Source organism: Myxocyprinus asiaticus, chromosome 18, assembly GCF_019703515.2.
Source record: "Myxocyprinus asiaticus isolate MX2 ecotype Aquarium Trade chromosome 18, UBuf_Myxa_2, whole genome shotgun sequence".
Taxonomy (NCBI): domain Eukaryota; kingdom Metazoa; phylum Chordata; class Actinopteri; order Cypriniformes; family Catostomidae; genus Myxocyprinus; species Myxocyprinus asiaticus.
In genome coordinates this window covers 38,818,495-38,838,745 of record NC_059361.1, presented here as the reverse complement: position 1 = coordinate 38,838,745, position 20,251 = coordinate 38,818,495, and the positions used below count along the sequence as shown (strand labels likewise).

Below are 20,251 nucleotides of genomic sequence, written 5' to 3'. Positions count from 1 at the left end.
TGGTCACATGACACATCCCTGCACCAATCAGCGATCAGTCTCACATACCCTCAATAAGTGCCACTGTCAGCTCTAGGTTTAGAGTTATTTTTTTATGAACCAGGACATCTTCGGCAGGGCAGGCACCGACGACAGCGATCATGGAGGCGTCGATGGCCACCGGTCCCGCAGCAAACGCGCCCGCTAACAGCGAGGGCATATTAATCGGGGATAAAGTTTATTCTGAAGTCTTCCTCACCTTAGATAATTCTCTGATCCCGGAGGAAAAGCTCTCCCCGACCCCGTCTATGCAGGATGGCCTGGACCTCCACACCGAGACAGATCTGCGGATCCTGGGCTGCGAGCTCATCCAGGCCGCCGGGATCCTGCTGCGCATGCCGCAGGTAATTTATACCGACCGATCGGGTTAACGGAGGGAACGTATGATTGATTCAGAGTGATCTAAAGTTGTCAGATGATGTTGATAGTCTGACTAAATCCATGATGTCAGGTAATTATGATGTAACGTAAAGCGAATGAGCTCTTATAGCTTTACAAAACAGACCAAATGCTCAACTGTTCTGATTATATTTTATTCTAAATAATCCGAATGGGATTTAATGTTCATAAAGTGAGTATATTAGTTCTAAATAACAGTGATTTTGTACGTCTTTGACGATCGGCGGCAGATCGGCTAGACAAAAACAAAATGGCGGCAGGTAGTTGTGAAATTTAAAACAGAAGCGTTGATATTTCTGTTTTCTTGAATTACTATTTTGTGTTTCAGGTTGCCATGGCGACCGGACAAGTGCTTTTTCATCGATTCTTCTACTCGAAGTCTTTCGTGAAACACAGTTTTGAGGTAAGAAAATAAGGCAGTGTTTATAAGCAATGCGCTTGGCCGCCATGTTGTTTGAGCTGCTGTAAATTACATTCAGTCGGATTATAAACATAACAGTACTGCACTCTGTTTAATAGTTTCCTGTCATCCATTCTAAAGATAAATATGTTGGAGTTTTAAACACTAGTGCACTTCCTAACTAGACACAATTTTGGGCATTATCTGTATTGTCTGAACATTCGAATCAACGCATTTTTTGAAACATCATATGAGCGTTCAGAGCCTTTAAATGGAACGAACGCGCCTTTTTGATGCCCAATAATGCTGTCAGTTAGACAGCTCACTGGGATTTCAAATACCAGCATCATAATTAATTGTGGTCGACAGATATATTGATGAATACCTCTGTTAATTGCTTAATCAGACGCCAGCTGATCATCTCAGAATGGCGAAATATCGGCCAGGACGATATATCGGTATAATCACAAATTATAATACTCATTAGGGGTGTAAATCGGACGTTTCATCAGGATACGATCTTATATTGATTCTCTTGGCCTGCGAGCTGATATTTGCCAATATTTCAATGTCTGCCGTGATACGATTTCGATTTGATTAGATTCAGGGGCCTGCGATCGACATACCGGTATTATGTGCCTATTTTACACAATCAATTACATTTTTTTTTTTTGCCCTCAGATGCAACCAAAATATAGTTTGAATATTTTATTCAGCTCTATTTTATTCAACAACTGTGGAAGTTGTAATGACAAATTCTGTTACAGTTAACTGGGATAAATGTTAGTAAGGGTGTTGATGTGTAAAGTCTTATAACTGATGCTGGTGCTGAGCAGATGTTTCTCTTTCCCTCATTAGTTCTGTTCAGAATGTCGGCGCTGTCAAGACATTTCAGATGATGGTTGACCTGCTCCATGGTACATTAAAATAGCAAATTCTCATGTAAAATTCGAATGGGTGGCATGCGCAACAGTATCGATGGAAGCCCAAATTAAACGCGCATGTGAGCCGCTCTGCATTTGTCACGAGAGCTCACACTTTAAGCAGCGCCTGGTTGATGAGCCCACACTGATCCTGTCACTGGTCTGGAGCTCGCGTTTCGCGGGAAGCTTGGTTGACATGTGCCCACACTGCATGGATAGCAGAGCACAATTTGGCTTCAAAGATCCCGCGCACTTCCTTGTCCCACATGAAAAGCACATTTAGTGCTCATAAAGTGAAATGAATGTAAAAAGGTTGCTTCATCGCCTGACAGAAATGCGTACGGACGTGGCTGACATGATTATTAAAATAACATTTCTATATCGATATTTATTCTTAAAATAAACTTTAATTATTGGATTGATGAATCGTTACACCCCTAATACTCATGTAGCTAATTGTAAAAATTACGATTATCTGTTAATCTTATCAAGATCATAAGTGTTAAAATTATTGAAATAATATCTAAGAATGAATGACAGACAAATACGGTGATGTGGTTTGGTTGTAATTTGTGTACAGTTGTCGACCAAGATAGTTTTTTCAATTGCCGTTACGTGTATCTGCCATTGTAATGGTAGAAAATGAGAATTACAAATTTGTTAAATTCAGTCAATTCATTTTTTAGGATATTTATCTCAATTTTGAGCACTATTTGAAGACGGCAGTTGTGCATTATCAATTGACATTGGATTGTTTGTTGGTTTTGTAACTCACACAATGGAGCACATTTATGTTAATTATCCAAGTGGGCATAGTTAACGACCAGGGCTGAGTTTCCCAAAAGCATCGCAAGCTTAAGTTGATCGTAGAGACCATTGGCGCCAATGGTTTCTATGATCTATTTAGGCTTACGATGCTTTTGGAAAACACTCCCCAGGCCAGTTAATCACATAACATATTGGTTTATCAGCTAGATTTAAGATTTGGTTGTTTTGTTTTTTTAGGGTTAGTAGTGTTTCTTAAATCTCTTTCTGCCACCTTTGTCTCTTTCCAGATTGTTGCCATGGCCTGTATTAATCTGGCTTCAAAAATTGAAGAAGCCCCTCGAAGAGTACGGGACGTCATCAATGTCTTTCATCATTTAAGGCAGCTCCGAGGCAAAAGGTAAGCATGGCTCAGTCTCAGGATTTCTGTCACACTATTTCCTTTGTTTGTGTGCCAACAACCTCCCACCATAATGGATTAGATTTTTCTTTAAATAACATTAAATGTCATCAAATTGTAAATGATTTGGGTATACTGCTGCCTTCATGTGCTGTCGGAATTATCCTACTTCCCACTTCTGAAGTGGTAATTACGAGTATGTCACATTCAAGTGCTTTGTTGTCAGAAAGCACAGGAAACATGGATGACGCCAGGTTTATTCATACATATTTCTTTAGGATCTTTTATTTTGATACCATAATGCATATTACTAAGTTAGCTTGCTGGCGATAATGTAATTTTGGTCAAATACAAGCTGTTTTCACGATGTACAACTTGCATCAAGTGGTTGTTGATATACATAAATGAATATGACCAAAATGGCAAGCGCTAACAATTAGCTGTATTTAGAAACATGAATAAAACCTGTCATTCACTACAGAAACCGTACACTCCTCCGCCATGTTGAAAGTTTACGACTCCTCCCATCTCGGAAACTCTGGTATCAAAATGACCTCATAATTACGACTTGAAGGCTCGTTTGTGTGCAACTTCCGAGTGGGAAACTCGTAGCATAATTCCGATAGCACGTGAAGGCATTATACTTAAACGTGTTAACTGTGAGTAGTTTGTGCTCTTCTGTTTGTTGTCAATATGATGTCTTAATTTGAGTGCCATTTTGTTTGCTTTATGTATTCTAAACCATTTTAAAGCTTTTCAGTTTCCTCATCAGTCATAATTGGTAGTAACAGCAGGATAGACTTCTGATTACCTGAGCAAGTAAAATATTTTCAAACTGCTCAAAAGTTTAACCTTAATCAAAGGAATATGAAAACAGTTGGGCTGTTACTAGTCTAAGTTTAATTCCAAAATAAATTTGAAAACAAATAAAAGAGGATAAAAAGGAAAAATTGTTCATCTAAAATCAAGACCGCGGTATTAACTTGAGTTCTCTTTTCCCTTGCAACCAACTAACAGCGACCAGCTACATTTACCAATGCCTGGGTGATGTGGAATGGTACGTAGAGATGAAGCAGTCGGCATGGCAACATTGAGGTGTCGCTTCCCCCCCCTCCCCCGGGAGAAGCCAGTGGTCTGAAAGCGGTCACTGGGATATCGGGGATCGACAGGTTGGCCGCTGGTCCGAAACGTCTGGGTGACTCCTGTATCTCAGTTTAAGCTTATTGTCTCTGCCAGCACAGGTGATTCCAAATTTTCATTTTATTATCAAGAAAGACACCTCACCACACCTGTCATGGCTGCCACAGAAATATCACATGCTGCACGTTTCCGTAGGATGTTTACATGAGAGGGAGTTGAACGTTTAGAATATACAGTTTTTTGGGGGGGGCAGCATTCTCTTAGAATTATAGTTAGAATAGCTGTTTCAGGCCCTTAATTTCCTCAATACACAGTTAAATGTAAGATACAGCAGTTTTGAATTAGAGATGTTTTGGGATTGAATCTAGGTTGCCAGAGCTATTTTGTGAAATTCTATTTGACTTTTCAGTTCAGCTTTAGAAATCATTAATCATGTTGTGTAGCGGTGATTTTTCTCAGACATGTTTATTTACGTGGAATTGTTTATGTCATGTTTTACGAAATGTTCCTACATTTTCAATGTCGCAATATAGATTAATACATTTGGATGATGATTATTTACGTTTGGTAGAAAATAAACAGGTTTTTTTTTTTCTCAGTCAAGTCTTTCAGGTAACTTAAAATACAAAGTAGTTAAAGTTTGGTAAACTGAACAGTTGTTTCTGTTTTTCTTGTAACCAGAAAAGTAGTAAAGGGTTAATAAATGATTCCTTTTTACTTAACTGGACAATTATAATTTTTTTTTTAATAGTAGCAGCAACCAAGTAATAAAGTTCATGTAGATGACAGACATTTTTAATGGATCATTATTTTTTGCCGTTCTGGTTTGGATTGCATTTTGGCTGTTCATGTAATATAGGTGGTTAAAATGTTATTTACATTGTTGCATTAGAGTAGACACATCATAATGCACTACTAAAAACTTTTTGATAGTTATTTTAAGATCATAAGTCAATAGATCATGAACTTGTTCTGGCAGTAACATAATGTCAAAGGGTCCTGAGTGATTACTAATGATCTTTGATCTTGTGTCTCTTGTACATCTTCAGAGTTACATCTCTTTTTAGTCAGAATTCTCCCTGTACTGAAGTAGATATTCAGTTGTTGTTCTTTGCATTGCATTTTTCTGTACTTTTACAAGATCTACCTGGTTGGTGCTTTGTGTTGTTGGTTATAGTGTTTATGAAACAAATGAACACACTTGAACACCTGGGTGATCACGGGCAGGTGTGTAGGACAATAGAATAGAAAGTTATGATCGCTGTCATAGCTTGTAAATCCTGTGTGTTCCAATAAAGATTTGAAAGCTAAATGGAAGTGCGGACGTTGGACTTTTTCTGTTTTGTTTTATTTTATTCTATGATGTGTTTGTCTTTTTCTGTTGAAGCTATGATGTGGTGAGAGGTGGATCTTTTCTTCTAATGGTCACTTGTGGCAGGACTAAATGTCTTACACTGAAATTACAGGAGTCTTTAAAAACTGGACCTGTTGCCTTTAGTTGGTTGAAAGGGGAAAGAACGTATTAATTTAAATTGAAAACGAAGCAAACAAAAGACACTCTTTTATTGTATTTAATAGTATTTTGGTTTGGGGGGGAGACAATTTCATTTTCGTTCCTTTATAAATCAGGAGTCCAAGCCCATTGATACTTGATCAGAACTACATAAACACCAAAAACCAGGTGATAAAAGCAGAGCGACGCATACTGAAGGAGCTGGGCTTCTGCGTCCACGTCAAACACCCACACAAGGTATGTCCACCATCTCAATTGCTGTTTTCGTTGTTGTGTTGGTTTTTTGCACCTTCAAGTTCTGGTTGAAAGAAAATGGGCAGCTTAACATGCAGATTCATTTGTTTTCTAGATTATTGTCATGTACCTACAAGTCCTTGAATGTGAGAAGAACCAAACGTTGGTCCAGACAGCCTGGTAAGTAAATAAGCATTCTCCATTTGGGCGTCAAGACACTGCGGTGAAAATAGTTCATGTAAAGAAAATGGGAATTTGTCATCATTTACTCACCCACATGCTTGAAACCTCTATGACTTTCTTCCATGGAACACAAAAGGAGATGTTTGGCAGAATATAAATTATGAGAGAATTTTCATTTTTGGGTCAACTATCCCATTAAGTCGTTATTCACAACTGTGGTCACCATTGACTTTCATTTGTATGGAAAGAGCAGCTTGAATAAGCTGTAACAAATAACAGAAGAAAGAAAGTGAGACAGGTTTTAAAAACATGAGGGTGAGTAAATGATGACAGAACTTCAGTTTTTGGGTGAACTATTCCTTTAATCATCGGTCTCTCTTATGTAACGTTCCTGTCCCCTCATCTTATCACACTTTCTTGGCTCATGTGTGTTTGTACGTGTCTTCTGTTTTAAAACTCTTGATCATGGCTATAATTTCTTAAAGAAAATGGAGAGCTTAGTTTAACTCTGTCCTTTCTCTCTACTCTTTGATTAAAGGGTAGTCCATGATGGTAAGTGTCATAAAGAACCTCTGAACTCTGCTCCTCCAACCACATGACCTCAGGAATCTCCCCCCTTCCCTTATTGGCTGCCCTTCTCGAGACAGCCAATCCAGTGAGAGCTCTCTGCCCGAGAATCACTGAAGGGGGCCTTTTCCAGCTGCCTGCAGCATCTTGTTTTCTTGGTGTTGTCCAAAAGGATTTGTATTGTTTTTGCTTCAAGTTTCCAGATTTATCTCTCTCTCTGTCTATTTTTTTGGTTTCACCTTTCAAAGGTAGTTTAAAAGCCTGAATATTTACACTTCATTGACCCATCTTTAGTTTACCAACTAGGTTTTACTGGGTAAAAGCAGTTTCTTCAATTCTGAGTGCTTCGGTATTTTATGTAGTCAAAGTTACAGGGTTAATTCACCAAAAAATTAAAATTGTTATCATTTACTCACCTCGTGTTGTTCCAAACCCATATGACTTTCTTTCAAAGATTTTTTTAAGAATGTTTATGCTGTTTTTCATACAATGAAAGCATACAATGTATATGGGCTTTCAAGCTCCAAAAAAATAAATAAAAAAATAATAATAATAATAATAAACCGGTCCATATGAATATACCGTAGGACAATATTCCAGGTCTTCTGAAGTCATACAACGTTTTATGGTAGTTTTATGGCACTTTTATGTCAGTTTTAAAGCTTGAACCTGTGGTCACTGTTAGCCCTTTTTCACCGACATGGTTCGGGGGTGGGTTCCAGGGCCGGTGTGAGTTCTTGAACTGTTCCCTGTGTTTGGAAAAGGTAGTTCCTGGGCTTAAAATCTAGTTCTGCACTGGTCCTAAAAGCTTGCTGGTCTCTTCGTCATCAGATAACATTTTTCAAACAACAATAGTTTGGCTAGCTACCGTCTGCAGCAAGGAGTACTTTACTGTATAACAATAAAAAAAAATGTCCGACACCAAAAGCCTTCAGGAAACAAGCACTCTACTTGCGATATGGTCTTCTACGGAAATCCACAATAAACTACAGAGATCGCAAAAGAATGAAAGAGTTCACGACACTAAATGATGCATGCTGGCTTTAATCGGACGATTGCCCAATCATAAACAAATTAAAAGAGTACAGGGACCATAAGAAGCAAAGCGGCAGTGGAGGGAGCAACGATGTCTTGGCATGTGTAACCATCTGCTGCACCAATGTTAATAATGATTCCACTGTTACGGTTTATAGTACTTAGCTAGTTAAGCAACATTAAAAAGTTCATACAAAATAATGTAATTTCGTTATCTGTCGTCTCTGGCAGTCTTGTTGAGCAGTGTAATAACGTTGGATTGCTTTACTCTGTATGTTTAAATATGTCCTCAAAAACAGGAGTAAAAGCTGTAAACAAACACTTAGCCCTTTTTCACCGGCAAGGTTCAGGGGCGGGTTCCTGGGCCGGTGCGAATTCTCAAACTGTTCCGCGCATTTCCACCGCAGAAAAGGCCGTTCCGGGGCAGAAACTCTGGTTCCGCATTGGCCCCAAGAGCTTAGTTGTCTGTATGCAGGAACCGATTATGGGGCAGAGGACGGAAAAATGTTTCGTCACCAGGTACAGTTTTCCAAAACAACAGTAGCTACCTTCTGCAGCAAGGACTTCATTACACTATAACAACAATAAAAAACCCACAAAAATGTCAGACATCAAAAGCAATTGGGAAATGTGTATGAAATTAGCACTCGTGAAATCATCTACGGAGATCCAAGATAAATGGTGAGATCAGCAAAAAAAATAAACATTTACGAGGAGATACAGCAAGAAATGATGCATGCTGGTGTTTTGTGTCCTCTGCAGCTGATCTCAGTAAGTTATTAGATTTGCCAACTTTGTTAGCGTTCCGTACACTCTTCTCATCTTATTTTGTGCATTGTTTTGTTCAATAAGGGGATTTTTGACCAGGTAGTCATTTAGTTAGGAAGATCGTGGCTATCTGTTAAATAAACTGGTGGGATTCTCAATTGAGACGCGAACATAATATTATATGCTATGGCAAGAATCCAAATATAACCATCTGCTACTGGTTACCTATTCAGTTTAAATACAATATAAAGTCTTGCTGTATGTTTTTAAAGTGTCTGGCACCAGATTATATTTCTGAGCTTATTAATTTTCACTGCTCCCAGAGATCTCTTAGATCTAATAACCAGCTGCTCCTTGATATTACCCAGTCACGCTTAAAGGGTAAAGGAGATCGCGCATTCTTGGTCGCTGCCCCAATGTTGTGGAATGGATTACCACTATCTATTAGATCATCTACCTCTGTAAACATGTTTAAAACCCGTCTTAAGACGTTTCTCTTTAGTGAAACCTTTGCTACTTCATAACAATCATTAGGTGTTGAACAGACGCATTTGTGCTGTTTATTGTTGTTATGTATGTATTTTGTAATTAACTTTTCTTTCTTTCTTTTATAAGATATTTTTATTTTCTTGTAATTGTACAGCACTTTGGTAAACTTTGTGTTTTTTTGAAAGTGCTTTATAAATAAATTTGAATTGAATAACCATCTATACTACACCAATTTTAATAACGATTCCTTTGTTACATTTTATAGTACTTAGCAAGTTAAGCCCCATTAAAAAGTTAATACAAAATAAAGTTATTTCGTTACCTGGCGTCTTGAGCGTAGATATCATCACTGGCAATCTTGTTGAGCAATGTAATAACGTTGTGTTCCATTTCTCTATGTTTAAAAATGTCCTCAAAAACAAGTAAAAGCTGTACACAAACACTGTGACATGCCATGTTTTTTGTGGGCAGGTGAGATAGTCATGCAAAACTACCATGTAGCCACATAACCCGTGATGTCACCATTCGGATTTCAAATCAGTGGAAAAGCACAGCAGTTTGTGATAGGCTCCAGATTGCACCGGTCGAGAACCAGCAAAGCCCAGGCTCGGCACAAGAACTATCACAATTTCGGTGGAAAAGGGCTAACTGTGATGCGCCATGTTTGTTTTTGGGCAGTAGCCACATAACCCGTTACATCACTATTCGGTTCTCATGTCAGTGAAAAAGGGCTATGGGTGATTCTAGAGTTGGGAACCGAGAACTGGTTCTTTTTTGGAACTGGTTCCATAAAAAAAAAATTCCGCAACCACGTGATTTTCATGACTTTCGTTTCCATTAACAGTTTTCGAACATTTTTCTGTTGATAAGGATAGAACACTAAAATATGCAGACAGTTACTTCAATACTCTGTAGTGTTTCTTGCTGTGCTATTTAGTGGCAACACTGTCCCGTACTGAATCTGCTGTGTGAAGCATACAGCGCAACCAGTGTAGTGCGATTCCAGAACAAATGACTCCTATGAGATATTTCTTTTGAATCTACAGCGCGACCAGTGCAGTCCGATTCCTATATAAAGATCTCTAATGAGCCGGTTTGTTAAGTAAACAATGCAAAACACATCAGTCTAATTCGGTTCCTGAACAAATGACACTAGTGTGCTGGTTCTTTTTAGTGAATCTGGCTGTCCTCATGTTGAGCTTGAAATGAACCAAGAACTGTTACTGTGTTATGTCATGTTTAAGGCTCCTGACACTTAAATCAGGTTACTGCCTGACTGTTCATTAGACCGTGTGTAGTTCAAGAGGTCTACACATTTTGTTACATTTTTTTTAAATAAAATATATATATAAAAAAGAGGGCTGAAAATTGATTAGATTTAATCAAATTAATGACATGATATGCATATTAATTAATCGCATATATAATTTTTGTTGATTAAAAACCCTCTCACAACAGTAATTCAATATATAATGGTTAAAAATGTAGTTAAAAAGTTATCATCTTTATAATAATTTGAATTTCTGAATTATTATAATACAAAAAGGCAATATATTGTTTACATATTATTGAGAATATGCTTATTGTTGGCCTACAGGTTTGCAATAGAATTTGTCCATCTGTCCAAGTTAGATTTATTATAAGGGCTTTTTTAAGCATGTGTCAATGTACTTGTGTCAGATGGTTGCGTTGTGTCATTAACAGCATTTTTAGGAAGCTGTCAAGTTAAACATAGTTTAAAACTAAGAAAAATGCGTCTTGAGATCCCTGCATTTAGTATTGTGCTCCTTCCAGCAGCGTTTGTATGCAAGAACAGGTTCACATCTTGTGCTGTCACTGGTGTAAAGCAAGCCTGAGCCTGAAGTGTGGTTTGCTGTCTGTACAGCTACGCATTGCCTGAACAACTGGAGTTTAGCTTACTGCCCCCTGCTGAAAATAGATGGAACCTTCCTTATTACAGTCTGGGGACATGACTGTACATTACTTTTTGTATAATTGTAAAATCACACTGAATTATCGCGTTAAATCGACAGCCCTAAAAGAAATATACATTGAAAGAAAAATGTTGGTACTTATAATAATAATAATAATAATATTTTTTTTATATATATATATAGTGAAAGTATAGTGTATAGTGACAGTAGAGCCAATTTTTGGATTTCATTTATGCCCCTAACAAGTCTGTGTCACCATGCATTTTGCAAGAAATATTACATGTATTTTTATTTATATCTGCTTTAAGTCTGAAGTGATCTTATCATTTGGCAACAAACTGCTTAGGACACTTATTTCCAAAAATATTGTCCTGAAAATTCAGAATTGAATCGTTCAATTCCTTACAATTCCCACCCCTTAGTGCCTTAATACTATGGAAAAGAGCTGTTTGAACATTCTGCAAAACATTTTTTGAACAACATTAGGGTGAGTAAATTGGTGAATTTTAATATTTGGGTCAATTATATCTTCAAATATATATTTGTTATCATTAATTTGGTATTAGCAGTTGTGTCTCACAGGAACATGTTTCTCAGTTTACGTCTTGAATTACTTGTTTCCTACCTGAAATCTGTGGTGTTTATATTCAAGCCCAATACACATCTACTAGCCACTATGATGACAAGCAGAACTTTTGAGTTCACATTATGTGCATCTGTCTGTCTGCTATTTTTCAGAGAGCTTTGCATCCCATATCTGGCAGAAGTGAAAGATTTTTGTCTGTCCACAAGTCTACACTCAGCCATCTAGCCTATTGCTACAGAAGATGTGTATTTGTCCATTCTCAAGGCAGCTGCTCTTAAAATGGCCTCTCAGTCCCGCTTTGACTCCTGGTCACCATGCCCAAAGCATGCCATACTATGTTTTGAGTCGCTTGCAGTCATGTGTGCTATGGCCTACTCCTTTCTTTCCATTCTAAACTCATCTGCATTTTATATGGAAAGTGGAGCTATTTTAAGATGGCACTGGTGCCCGAATCTTTTGAAAAAAATGGATGGAATTGGATATTTTAGAAGTCGCATCTTGCATGTTTTGATTTTGACAAACCCCCCCACCCCACCCCAATGAACATGCACGTGTGCTCGTTCACACTGCCTGCATGCCTTAACGCTGGTATAGAGCGACTGAGGAATGTGAGGCAGAGAGAGGAAAAGGACAAGGTTAAACTCAAGTCTCCATTTATTTCTTTTTTTGGTCTTTCTGCATCATGTGAGAAATCTCGAACATTTAAGAGAAGTTAAAAATGCAGAACAACCAACACCACGGGGAGATGGCAATGTTGTGCTTCACCTTTTGTGTTGCAGGAACTACATGAACGACAGCCTTCGCACTGATGTGTTTGTGAGGTTTCAAGCTGAGACCATCGCCTGTGCCTGCATTTACCTCGCTGCTCGAGTGCTACAGGTACTGATTAGTTTTTTACATCACCTCTACATGTCTGTTTTGTGAGCTCTGTTTTTTCTTAACTATTATTCCTTTTGCAGATAGCGTTACCTGCTCGGCCGCACTGGTACCTGCTATTTGGTGCTACGGATGAAGAGATCAAAGATATCTGTACATCCACTCTGAAGCTGTACACCAGAAGAAAGGTTAGAATTTGTTGACCAGTTCTGATTCTATAGGGTAATTTAACTAATTCGGCTCCACTCTTGTATTCAGCTATTAGTCTTGACTTGTTTCTGACTTGTCATCTCGATCCTTCAGCCAAATTATGATTTGCTGGAGAAGGAAGTTGACAAGCGGAAAATGGCTCTGCAAGAAGCCAAACTCAAGGCCAAAGGACTGAATCCCGATGGCACTCCTGCTCTCTCTACGCTGGGTGGATTCTCTCCTGGATCCAAACCATGTAAGTCTCTCAGTTCCATCACTTTCACAATAGTGTTTGTTTATTTTTTGAAAATGAGAAAACACACTGCTCTTGGCTGGATAACTTAAGGAGCTTTAAAAAGTATTGATGTATTATAATCATACAGCGAAGGCCTAAATTTATGTTGCATTTCATTCTGATGTAAAAAAATCTATCAAATCTTAACTTTTAATGCTGTTAAAAAGCAAAAAATTTTTATTTGTATTTATTTCTGTTCATTGCTGTCTTGTTTTTTTTTTTTTTTTTTTGTTACTGACTAAGGCAGTTTTATCTAGGGATGTTAATGATTAATCAATAAATTATCATTAATTATTTGACTGAATAAGCTTAGTGATCATCGATTGATCAATTTCAGAACAAATGTGTTCAGTAATCATGCCAGCAGATGTTGAAAAGTATGTCTATACAGTCATCTGCCACTAGAGGTCACACTGCCACTTGCACGCTGCATGTCACGTCTCATCTGCAAAACAGCAGAACCACACAGATGAAGAAGCGGGCTCAATGTAATCAGTGTTGGAGTGTTTCTGTATAAATGAAGATTGTTTTCTGCATAAACTGTGATAATGTGTTCAAGTACAACAAAACATGTGCTGTTGATCTCGTTTCATCCCAACTTACGATTACGCCAGTGATCGCTGGGAAAGCACAAAGGCACATTCACCTGACATTAATCTCACCACTGTGAGATGAAAAGTGACTTGACTTAATATCAAATAAATTAAGTCCAAAGGTCTGAAAATGTCCCACGGTCAACAATGTGATTTTTAATGAACTTAAATGTGTATCTTGTGTACAAGTTATTAGTAACAGTAATTAAACAATTCACAAATTTGTACTAAACTTGGCCTTAATGTATTAAAATACACTGAACTACTAAGAATATTTTAAGAGTAAAAGGCCAGTACTTGCATTTCTTAAATGTATTAATTAAAATTATATTTAAACAGTAGGCTACATGCAAATAACATTTGATGCTTCCTATCAGGTTCACCTAATGTAATGAAAGTTGATGAGAAATCTCCAAACCATCAAACGCTCAAGGCTTTGAAGAAGGAACCAGAAGATCGACCTCAGGGCTCCAAGAGCCCACACAACGGGTGAGTATTTGACTGATGCCCAACTGCCCCAAGTTACACCACTCTGCCTATTCAGTGTTTAAATTCTACATTGTTTATTATGAATGCTTGTCTTAGTTTAAAGAGCACTTAGTAATTGAGCGTCATCTTTGTTGTTTCCTTAGACTCAGGAAGGATAGTAAGTTAGGTCGGAACAGTAGGAGCGCAAGTCGTTCTCGTTCCCGAACGAGATCTCGGTCCAGATCGCGCTCTCCCAGACGACAGTAAGTACCTTTCATCTGTCACATTGCACTGCTCTATATGGCTGGCCTATATATTGAATAATCTCGATGTACACAAAAAGATTTTACTAGCGATTATAAGTCTAAACACTTTGTGAATATTGCAGTGATTGTTTTTGTTTTCTAGTTCTTACATTTGAAAACACTGACACATTTATTTTTGTATGTACTTTGCACAGTTTTGATTGATATTTGTATCTATACTCAATTGCTGTCTCGTCTTCAGTTACAATAACAGGCGCAGTCACTCAGGCACCTACAGCTCTCGTTCCCGGAGCCGCTCTCACAGCCGTAGCCCGTCTCCACGGCGACACGCCAATCATGGCCCTCCATCTCCCCTCCTGCCACACTTGAAGTCAAAGCAACGCTCGGACGAGCTGCACCCACACAGCAGACACGGCCACAAGAGGAAACGCTCGCGTAGCCGCTCTCGCTCCAACAGCAAGCCCCGCGAGCGGGACAGAGAGCGAGAGAGAGAGCGCGAAAGGGACCGTGGCTCCTCGGACCTGGTCAAGAAGCACAAGCACGAACGTAGTGGTGGTGGTCATCACCGCGAACGGCGGGAACGCTCGCGCTCTTATGAACGCTCTCACAAAAGCAAACACCACAGCAGCAGCCATTCAAGTCACAGTCGCCACAGACGCTGAGTGTGTTTTCTGTTAGGTCACATCTGTGTGGCTGCGGTCAGTTAAATTGAAGTGGTCGACACTGACCTCTACTTGTCTGTTTTACTTATTTTGATTTTGAGTTCTCTTGTTGTTTGTGTTTTAGATTTAAATGTTAAAAGGCTATGAAACTACAAATTTACAGTGTAAAGATGGGGTAAATGTTGATGTAATATGGGAAATGCTTTGATTTATAAAAGCAACCTTTTTCAAAAGGTGGGAAAATCACTAGTTACAAACATGTTTTCAGGAAAGACACCAATATTTTGCACAGATATAGGAACAATTACTGAAGATGCTCTACTGGTGAATTAAAATTGGTTTCTCTAAAAAAAAAAATAGATCATATTTTTTTACAGTTTGATGCAGACTGTTTGTTTTTTTTTTCCTTTGGATCGTGGTGACTTTGTTACATTGGTTTACATCTGATTTTTACTCAATAAAAAGTGACTTATTCCTACTGTCAATTGTTGTTGTTGTTGTACTCTTTTGTGAAGTCTCATCTAATGAGTTACTTCGAAAACAAAAAAACCTGTTAAATTTCCTATTTGAACTATCCTGTTCCATAATTACTGCCGACGTTTTCAACATTGATTACGTTGACAAGATTAATAATGTAAAAATAATTAAGTCTTACGTTAAACTCGAATCGGCAGTATCACAAGTTTTACCTCTTAAATTTATACTACAATACAAACATTAATATTCAATAAAACACTTGAATAATCTTATTAAAATATACTTGTAACTGGTGATTATTCAGGAGATCCTCTGTTCTCTATGTAAAAGCACTTTGAGTGTAGTGTCAGAAAAGTGTACAAAACATTCATTCAAAATATATAAATAAGAGTGTTGTTTATCTTCATCAAAGCAAGAAATATTTCATATTTAAATGTTTAATCGTATAACATAATAAAATCAACATGAAAATAGCACGTTATGACTCCGGCTCTGAACATCTTCCAGTCATGATCACACACAGGCGATGTCCAGGTGACCTCAAATCATGAGATTCATCCGCCAGAGCAGTAGTGTCGAAACACGACTGACGTAAAGTGTTCATCCAAATTGCTTGCAATTTAAATTTCAATCACAGATGTCGCTAGAGAGCACAAAGTTACATATTGCAGTTTTAAGATGATACCAAAACTTAAGTGAACAAACAACATGGATTTTAGTTTTTTTTTTTTTTTTTTTTTTTCACTTTGATGGCATTTTGCTTCCATGTTTGAACTATTTAGTAAGTAAAGAATATCCTTGAGGTGTTTTCCTTCCATAGGAAAATTGTGTTTCTAAAACAATGGCTATAATTATTTAATGACAACTACCCAAATAGCACATGTACTGTACATTGAGATGTCTGTTTTAGATATTTTTATCTGGAAAGCATCACAATTTATTTAACATCTGCATATTAAAAATATCAGATTTACAAACATTCTAAATCATAAATGTCTCAAAGACATCTGCTGAATTTCTTTTTGACATCTGAGACATACTTATTGACATAGATGAGCAAGCAACGTAAAAAAAAAAAAATCTTCCATATGTAAACACACACATCAAATAAGTAAGCTTGCATGATGCTGCATTAAATTTTGTGCACGATAGATAATCGACATTCATAACCGATGGTCATACGCTAATAATAAAATGACAGATTTTATTTTGATTTGAAGAGGACCATACCTGTTATATATATATATATATATATATTAAGGATATGCAATTATACAATGTAGTAGAATATACAATACAATTATAAAATAAATACAAAATTAAAACACAGGATTGGGCTTTTATTTTGAAGGGGTATATATTGTATTGTGCGGAAGTTCCCAGGTTCAGTCAGGGCTGCGGTGTGTGGGATGGAGGCGTGATGTTTATCTCTTCTGCTGGTCTGTGTGCTGTCTGTGTGCTGTCTGTGCATCGTGTCACAGCCGACAACGGCAGCGTTAAAAAGATGAAAATGCAATATACTGGAATGCCACTGCTGAAGTTTCAGATTTGGTAAACAGAAAAATCACACTCAATGCGTTTCGGTTTCCTGTCAGTGCGTGTGCTGCTCAGATTTCTTCTCTCCTCCTGTTAAAGTTATCAATTAATTAATCCACTGAAAGAGGATTCTGCCTGTTTTTATACGTTTAACTTTATCTAAATGAGTGCACTGGCTCTTTGGCCTAAGCCTTGATAGGCATGAAATCAGTAGTGCAGTGTGGTATTTGAAGTTAATGATTACCTTATTCATGTCCAATGGTATTTACATGGTACTCTGAAGAATACCATGGTACCACTAGTAAATGCCCAAAAACATGTCATTGGTACTTTTTTTGTTACTGAAAGTGAATACTTTTGATTTATGCAGATACATATCTGCCATTTACTGAACTAAGACAAGCATCCAGCGCTCTGAAAGGCTGAACCACTTGTACACCATTTGTTTTGTGATGTATAAAATCACATACACTAGCAGCCAAAAGTTAATGTACAGATTTTGCAGTTTCAGAAGGAAATCGGTACTTTAATTCACCAAAGTGGCATTCAACTGATCACAAACTCTAGTCAGGACAGCACCATTGTGCTGAAAAAAACAGCACCATCACTATTTGAAATAAAGTCATTTTTGATCAAATCTAGACAGCAGCCATCACTCCAACACCTTATCCTTGAGTAATCATGCTAAATTGCTAATTTGGTACTAGAAAATCCCTTGCCATTATATCAAACACAGTTGAAAGCTATTTGGTTCATTAAATGAAGTTTAACATTGTCTTTGTGTTTGTTTTTTAGTTGCCACAGTATGCAATATACTGGCATGTCTTAAGGTCAATATTAGGCCAAAACTGACAAAAAAGAAACAGCTTTCTCTAGAAACTCGTCAGTCAATCATTGTTTTCAGGAATGAAGGCTATACAATGCTTGAAATTGCCAAAAAAACTGAAGATTTCATACAAAGGTGTACACTACAGTCTTCAAAGACAAAGGACAACTGTCTCTAACAAGGACAGAAAGAGATGTGGACGACCAGATGTACAACTAAACAAGAGGATAAGTACATCAGAGTGTCTAGTTTGAGAAATAGACGCCTCACATGTCCTCAGCTGACAGCTTCATTGAATTCTACCCGCTCAACACCAGTTTCATGTACAACAGTAAAGAGAAGACTCAGAGGTGCAGGCCTTATGGGAAGAATTGCAAAGAAAAAAAACACTTTTGAAACAGAAAAACAAAAAGAAAAGGTTAGAGTGGGCAAAGAAACACAGACATTGGACAACAGATAATTGGAAAAGAGTGTAATGAATCTTAACCCCATTGAGCTTTTGTGGGATCAGCTAGATTGTAAGGTGCGTGAGAAGTGCCCAACAAGACCGCCACATCTATGGCAAGTGCTACAGGAAGTGTGGGGTGAAATGTCACCTGAGTATCTGGACAAACTGACAGCTAGAATGTCAAGGATCTGCAAAGCTGTCATTGCTGCACATGGAGGATTTTTTAATGAGAACTCTTTGAAGTAGTTTAAGAAGTTCTGAATTTTTTTTTCAAATTGTAATAGTAATTTTTCATGTTATTAATGTCCTGACTATACATTGTGATCAGTTGAATGCCACTTTGGTGAATAAAAGTACCAATTTCTTTCCATAAGAGCAAAATCTGTACATTATTCCAAACTTTTGACCACCAGTGTATATCACAATATAAGAAGTAATGAAGCTGCTTGCATATGCAAAATGCCTGATAGGGATGTCTCGATACCATTTTTTAGAACTAGTAGGAGTGCCGATACATCCTTTTCTGTACTCGCCGATATCGATACCTGTTTTGTTTTTCTGAATTCCATATCAAAATGGTGTCTAAATACATAAATTAAAACTTGAATCAAATGAGTGCACACATGGACTCTCTGCCCCACAGACGCGCTTAATACAGCAAGAACTGCACAGAGTGGTTGTGATTTGTGGGTAGGCACTTTGCACCACCATATAGTCATATCATGTTTACAAGGGTGTGTTCAACTCCGTTGGGATTAAGGAGCATGCTGAAATGTGAATGTGGGTTATTCCATGTCAAATCAACCAAAGATTGAAAACTTCCCCAGGCAATATATCGGAAAAATCCACATAGAAAAGGTCTGTTTTCATTCCAGTTCAAAAATGAGCTATATCGGTCACCATATCGGTAATCGGTTAATTTTCCCCTCTCTAAAATCGGTATCGGTCTCAAAAATCCCATATCAGTCGGGCTCTTCTTCCATTGTAAATGCCTCACTGTAATCTCGATTTTTGCTTTTTTTAAAGGAAAGGAGGGATGAGTCAAAATGTATTTTTGAAACTCAATCTTCTCAAAGCAATGCAACAAAGAAAATAATACACAAGTAAAAAATATCCAACGAAAATAAACACTTATAGGCTCTTCATTATTTAAGTCATCTCTATAGAGCACATTATTAGGAAGACCTGCACACATACTTATTCATGCAATTATCTAATCAGCCAGTCATGTGGCAGCAGTGCACTGCATAAAATCATGCAGATATGGGTCAGTAGCTTCAGTTAATGTTCACATCAACCATCAGTATGGGGAAAAAATTTGATCTCAGTGATTTCGACTGTGGCATGATTGTTGGTGCCAGATGGGCTGGTTTGAGTATTTCTGTAACTGCTGATCTCCTGGGATTTCCACACACAACAGTCTCTGGAATTTACTTAGAATGGTGCCAAAAACAAAAAAACAATCAGAGAGTGGCAGGTCTGTGGATGGAAATGTCTTGTTGATGAGAGAGGTCAACAGAGAATGGCCAGACTGGTTGGAGCTGACAGAAAGTCTACGGTAACTCAGATAACCACTCTGTACAATTGTAGGTAGAAGAATAGCATCTCAGAATGCACAACATGTCAAACCTTGAGACGGTTGAGGTACAACAGCAGAAGACCACGTTGGGCACTTTATTAGGACCATAGTGTAGCTAATAAGGTGCTCAGTGAGTGTATGAATATCTGAAGGCAAACATGGCCAGTTTGTTATCTAATATCAAACATTATTGAACAGAATTTAGTACGGGTGATGATGTGTCATTTAAAAAAACTTTTTTTTTTTGTACATGACACCATGTTGTAGCTATTTTCCACATCAGTGATGTTTAGAATGTCGGGCTTTATAGCCGTTTGTGATGTTTGACTTTCCTCCAAAGTGCTTTAAGGTAAAAAACAAATGGGTTATATAAGTTTTGTGGTCTGTGCCGCGATACCGAGAGAAGCTGGATAAAGTAGCAGGAATGATCCCGCTCTGCGCACTCCTGTCTCTGGAGCACAATTATCGGGAAGCCTGCTGGACTCGCGCACTTGTGTGCTCCAGAGATAGTGCGTGCAACGCTGAAATGAAACACAGATGAGAAGCATATTTAGTGCTTATGAAGTGCAGAACGCAAGACGAATGTCACTGAATACTGAATTTCATTGAAATTTTCAATGTGAAAAACCCTGTCCATGTCTCTTCGATTTCTTTCAGTCTC

General features: G+C 37.8%; 1 protein-coding gene across 2 annotated transcripts; it reads left to right on the top strand.

Moving 5' to 3' along the window:
- The first annotated feature begins 74 nt into the window (after nt 1–74).
- Nucleotides 75–15,209, top strand: ccnl1a (cyclin L1a). 2 transcript variants are annotated; one of them, XM_051724046.1, is made up of 11 exons: nt 91–383; nt 767–841; nt 2,817–2,926; nt 5,696–5,816; nt 5,929–5,993; nt 12,155–12,254; nt 12,335–12,439; nt 12,555–12,696; nt 13,706–13,817; nt 13,961–14,059; nt 14,304–15,209. In XM_051724046.1, exons 1-11 carry the CDS (start codon nt 141–143, stop codon nt 14,722–14,724), a joined length of 1,593 nt encoding a protein of 530 aa, XP_051580006.1. In that variant the 5' UTR covers nt 91–140; the 3' UTR covers nt 14,725–15,209. The 2 variants fall into 2 exon arrangements, 1 of the variants encoding a protein (XP_051580006.1); XR_007899751.1 differs by lacking the exons at nt 12,555–12,696; nt 13,706–13,817; nt 13,961–14,059; nt 14,304–15,209 and adding an exon at nt 6,535–6,548 and having other exon boundaries at nt 75–383; nt 12,335–12,351.
- The last annotated feature ends 5,042 nt before the right edge of the window (nt 15,210–20,251 follow it).

What these genes read in the sequence shown, in the direction of transcription:
- ccnl1a (XM_051724046.1), top strand. Translation starts at nt 141, where the DNA reads ATGGAGGCGTCGATGGCCACCGGTCCCGCAGCAAACGCGCCCGCTAAC. An exon ending in AGCTGTACACCAGAAGAAAG is followed by an intron (nt 12,440 to 12,554) that starts GTTAGAATTTGT and finishes TCGATCCTTCAG; the next exon opens with CCAAATTATGATTTGCTGGA. An exon ending in CTCTCCTGGATCCAAACCAT is followed by an intron (nt 12,697 to 13,705) that starts GTAAGTCTCTCA and finishes GCTTCCTATCAG; the next exon opens with GTTCACCTAATGTAATGAAA.